The sequence below is a fragment of the Trichechus manatus genome, unplaced genomic scaffold (assembly GCF_000243295.1).
Source record: "Trichechus manatus latirostris isolate Lorelei unplaced genomic scaffold, TriManLat1.0 scaffold00014, whole genome shotgun sequence".
In the NCBI taxonomy this organism is placed as follows: domain Eukaryota; kingdom Metazoa; phylum Chordata; class Mammalia; order Sirenia; family Trichechidae; genus Trichechus; species Trichechus manatus.
Window position 1 is genome coordinate 25,762,422 of NW_004443950.1, and position 5,611 is coordinate 25,768,032.

General features: G+C 43.8%; 1 protein-coding gene across 5 annotated transcripts in view; it reads left to right on the forward strand.

Moving 5' to 3' along the window:
- PHKB (phosphorylase kinase regulatory subunit beta) overlaps positions 1–5,611 on the forward strand; it is a 215,767-nt gene that overhangs the window by 206,572 nt on the left and 3,584 nt on the right. For 4 of the 5 annotated variants that reach the window (XM_023726966.1, XM_004371692.2, XM_023726965.1 and 1 more), the window contains 2 exons: positions 559–688; positions 4,547–4,654. In XM_023726966.1, the coding sequence (XP_023582734.1) occupies positions 559–688; positions 4,547–4,654 (238 nt within the window). The remainder of the gene's footprint in view (positions 1–558; positions 689–4,546; positions 4,655–5,611) is intronic. The other variant, XR_002823222.1, reaches the window with a different exon arrangement.

The window sequence follows — 5,611 nt, forward strand, 5'->3', positions numbered from 1 at the left end:
TTTGGGCTCTTATTGCTCACCTCTGTAACACATGGTAGATACGCATCGTTGATGGATTTGGGCTCTTATTGCTCACCTCTGTAACACATGGTAGACACGCATCGTTGATGGCTTTGGGCTCTTGTTGCTCACCTCTGTAACACATGGTAGACACGCATCGTTGATGGATTTCGGCTCTTATTGCTCACCTCTGTAACACATGGTAGATATGCATCGTTGATGGCTTTGGGCTCTTATTGCTCACCTCTGTAACACATGGTAGATACACATCATTGATGAATTTGGCCTCTTGTTGCTCACCTCTGTAACACATGGTAGATACGCATCATTGGTGGCTTTGGGCTCTTATTGCTCACCTCTGTAACACATGGTAGATACGCATCGTTGATGGATTTGGCCTCTTGTTGCTCACTGTGTAACACATGGTAGCTATGCATGGTTGATGGCTTCGGGCTCTTATTGCTCGCCCTACCGAACAATTAATCCATATTGAAAACTCTGCTTTCTACCAGAACAAGCTAGTTTTTCAATTCTGGGTCATTTTCCTTTGGTCTACAGATGTTGGCTGAACAGGCGTAAGATCGATGGGTCTTTGAATAGAACTCCCAAGGGGTTCTATGACCGAGTGTGGCAGATCCTGGAGCGGACACCCAATGGTATCATTGTAGCTGGGAAGCATCTGCCACAGGTAAAGCCCCACCGTGTTTGTGCCAGTGAAAGGGGTTTCTAAAAGGACCTCAAGGAGTGGAGAATTCTTCCCCCTTCTGCACTGAACGTGACCTTTCTCGTTACTCAGTTTTCTAAGAGTGTTTAAAAGAAGGGTTTCCAGATACCTGAAGGGAGGAAGTGCTGAGAGATAAAAAGTCTAATCAACTGGATTGAAATTTTTTCCCCAATCTCAGTTACTTTTATTTTCAATTTTAGCATCCCTTTGTATAAAAAAGCTTGCTTTACCAAGTGGCTATATTGCTGGGAAGCTGAATTTAATCAGATTTTTTGGTATTGTCATATTTCTAACATTTCAAGGAAGCTCTCTGCTTGAAGAAACCACGCAGCTAAGCCTTTTGCCAAGCAAGCTGTCCTTCCTTTGTTTACTTGTTAGTGAATTTAGAGTTTCTTATATGGGCTTTGCTGTAAGCAGGGGTCCCTCCCAGCAAGTTTTTATTTCCCAAAAACAATGGGCCACTGCTGGGTGACCTCACAAACAATAAAACAGGGCAGGTCTAAGAAGGAGGGCATCCTGGTAATGCTGTGGGCGAGGAAGTTACTGCTCAGGAATTGCCTGCACATGGAAGACATGACGGAAGCCAGGTCATCAGACAGGGCCCACAGCCCTCACTTTACTCAAGGTGTAACTTACCTGTGCTCCAGGTGAATTAGTGCCCCTCCCTGAGGTGGTGTCTCAAGTTACACAAACTGGCCTGCTTCTCTGATTTGATTATTTTGTGGAAATCGTCCACCCCCTCCGCTTATGCACACAGTGAAAACTCAGCCCTTGGAAGTCAGGTGCTGTCTTTGTCTCCAGCATTGCCGCTCCAACCAGATCAGTTCTGATGAAGCTGTTTGTACAAATGACGTATTCTCTAATACGCTAACCCATGCTCGCTTTACCTGTTGTACGTAGGGTGTCTCTGGAAGGGCCCACAGGAAATCGGTAGCCTTCTTTCCTTTGCCTTTGGGAATAGGAACTGTGTGGCTGAGGGAGCAGGGGTGGGCTTTTCACTGAAATTCTTTTTTACCTTTCATATTTTGAACTAAGTGAATATATTATCTGTTAAAAAAAATAATAAAAACTTCAATAAAGTATTCTTTATGCTATTCATGGACTTTGGGTGGGTTTGTATGGTTGCCAGGATGGGTGCTCTGTGATTGCTGTTTGGAGCAGCACTGTCTCCTGGGCAGAGAATGGGCCTTCATTGTTAGCACCCTGCTCCTTCTTCTAGGCCTCCTCTCTACACACATGGGCAGTGGCCTATGGCAACCTTCCGTTAGCTTCTGTCTCAGCCCCTACTAATACTTACCAGAGTTTCATTTAATTGTCTGATTGCCTGGGCCAGGTACATTCAGTACACTCTCTTTGCTAACAGTAACCACAATTGTTCATGTTAGCTGCCGGAGAGTCAGCTCCTGACTCATGGTGACCCCATGCACAATGGAACAAAACACTGCCCAGTCCTGCACCATCCCAATGATCAGACCGTTGTGATACATAGGGTTTACACAGGCTAAGTTTCCAAACAAAAATCCTCACATCTGCAACATCATGATAAATGGAGAAAAGATTGAAGTTGTCAAGGATTTCATTTTACTTGGATCCACAGACAATGCCCATGGAAGCAGCAGTCAAGAAATCAAACGACGTATTGCATTGGGCAAATCTGCTACAAGACACCTCTTTAAAGTGTTCAGGACTAAGGTGCTCCTCATCCAGCCATGATATTTTCAGTCACCTCATATGCATGGAGCCCGGGTGGCATAGTGGTTAAGAGTTCGGCTGCTAACCTAAAGGTCAGCAGTTCGAATCCACCAGCTGCTCCTTGGAAACCCTATGGGGCAGTTCTACTCTGTCCTGTAGGGTTGCTATGAGTCAGAATCCACTCGACACCAACAAGTTCAGTTTGGTTTGGTTTTGCCAGAAGAATGAACAAGTCTGTCTTGGAAGAAGTACAGCCAGAGTGCTCCTTGGGAGCAATAGTGGTGATACTTTGTCTCGATTACTTCAGACATGTTATCAGGAGTCAGTCCCTGGAGAAGGACATCCTGCTCGGTAAAGTAGAAGATCAGCAAACAAGAGGGAGATCGCAACGAGATGGATTGACACAGTGGTTCCAACGACAACGGGCTTAAGCATAACAACAATTGTGAGGATGGTGCAGGACCAGGCAGTGTTTCATTCTGTTGTACACAGGTTTGCTATGAGTCAGAACCGACTTGACAGCGCCTGACAACAACAGTTTTCAGAAGTAGATCTCCAGGCCTTTCTTCCTAGTCCATCTTAGTCTGGAAGCTCTGCTGAAACCTGTTCAGCATCATAGCAACACGCAAGCCTCCCCTGACAGGTGGGTGGTGGCTGCACATGAGATGCCTTGGCCAGGAATCAAACCCGGGTCTCCCACATGGAAGGCAAGAATTCTACCTTGGAAACACCAATGCTTCATGTAACAACAATAAATAGGTATTTAGTACTTTTTATGGGTCAGGCACTTTCTAGGTACTCATTTAATCCCCACAACAGTCTTGTGAAGTTAGTCCTTTGTTGCTCCTGCTTGACAGATGAGGAAACTGAAGCACTGGGAAGTGGTTTCCCCAGGACCACACAGCTAGGAAGTAGCAGACCCAGGGTCCAGGGTGTTACCCTGCAGTTTGCCTTCTGAACCTTTGCTTTAACGTCTCTGCTACACCCCTTCCCATAAATTCTTCCCAAGAATAGGAAATAAGGCAAGCGTACTGTCTGTCCTCTGGACTTAATTACCGTAGTCACATAGCAGCTAGGTTGCCTTTTCAAATGAGATGTATTAAAGGAAATGGATGTGATACCATGAAAGAAAGGTTCCTTCCTCCTTCCCTTCTGTGATCCCATTAATCCTGTTGCTGGGTGTCTAAGCAATTATACTGTGTTTAGCAACCAGGCTTTATTTTCCCCAAATTAGGTACTACCTCTAAGCATCAACAATGAATGGATCGAATTAGATATACACCAGGTGAGAGAACTTTGCTGGCAGTGGATTGGGAGGGTCCATTCCCACAGGCTTTCATTATGAGTAATTATTCCGAAGCTGTGATTAAGTTCACTCCAAGTCGTTGAGGTAAAAGCAGCTAAGTGCGTCTCACCATCTCTGGTAACAATTCCAGTGACTCCATTTGCTTTCCACCATACATGCCTAACGAGTAGCACCTCCCTTCCGTCTTGTGAGGGTTAGCCACCGTGCCCAACTTTGGATTTGAGTTTTCTGTTTTCATTTGGTATGTGAAAAATGAATCGAAGACTATACAACACTCCTACTTTAAATGAAAGGTAAAGGGTAGAGTTGAGAAAATTCTTTTCGTTTTTCTTTTTTCCATTTTTGCTTGCCATTTCTGCATATAATGTTCTTTTTGCTTGTTTGTGTGCATTTTTATGCTGCCAGCTCAGAAAGGATCTGCCACAGAAATGATGTAAATTCAATAGAAGTGACTTACAAGCTGAAATCTGACAGCAGCATAACTTCTTGTGTTAATTCTGAGGAGAATATGTGCTCTATTCGTTGTTCCAATTCTTGGCTGTCCCTTTGGAGTATTGAGGTGGCTTTCTAATGTAGTCCCTTTCCCCTAAAAACATGAATATAGCAATGACAGCTACTAAAAGCCGAAGGTTTAATTTATCACAAGAGTCAGCTGGCTGGCTTCAAGAGTTTGACATATATAAAATCCAGCCGTGTAGCTGAAAATGCTCTCTAAGGTTTTATAGAAACTGAAAAAGATTATTGATTAGAAAACGAAATCCCTCCACGAAAGGAAAACTAGAACGCAGCAGGGCGGCATGTTAATTCTGGGTTCCTTTTTGCAGCAACCCACGCTGTCAGATATGACCATGTACGAGATGAATTTTTCTCTTCTTGTTGAAGACATACTGGGAAATATTGACGAGCCGAAGTACAGACAGATCATCGTAGAGGTTTGTATTAAGAAATGTAGATTGCTGAAGAAGTGCTTTTTACATGTCCCTGAAAGCTAGTATAGTATAAGGGGAGCCACCCGGGAGACCAAGAATTCCAGTGCTCACCACCCCTGATCTCCAGGGGCGTCCTTGGAGAAGACGGCCATCTTTGTTAAGACACGCGAACAGTTCAAACATCTTAAACTTTGTAAGACGGAGAGACTACCTGCCCAGCTGTTTCAGCTACACACTCACCTTCAACAACATGTGCATCAGCCACAGCGTAAAAATAGAGAAGGCCACCTTATTTTTTATGTTTTGTTTTCTTTTTTTTTCTATTTACAGAAATAATGCACCACGATTGTAGAAAGTTTTAACAGTTCACAAAATTACAGAAAAGAAAGCAAAACTTCGCCACACCCACTAGAAAGAGATTATCACCAGAGATATTTTGAGGGACATCTTTCCATACATCTCTGTGTAATTCTGTACTATATTACCATTGCTCTGTATAAAGTTAAATGCTAAAATATATGTACATGCACATATACACACATAAGCTGTCTTGTTGTTTTAAAATAATATACCAAATACATAGAAAAACCAAAGCTGCCATCCAGTCCATTCCAACTCAGGATGAACTGCGTGTGTGTCAGAGTAGAACTGTGTTCCATCGAGTTTTCAATGCCTGATTTTTCTGAAGTAGATACCCAGGCCTTTCTTCTGAGGTGCTTCTGGGTGGACTCAAACCACCAACCTTGCAGTTCGCAGCAAGCGAGTTAACCATGTACGCCACCCAGGGCTCCACCAAATGCACAGAGAACCTCTAAAATGGATGAATTTAATATCTCTTTTCTGCACTTCGTCTTCTTTTCTCGGAACATTCCCTTCAGGCTTTGTGTTTCTGGAGGGCAGCTTGTATGTCTCACGGATACAGAAGAAGCTCTCCCTGAGGTTGTACGTCTCACGGATACA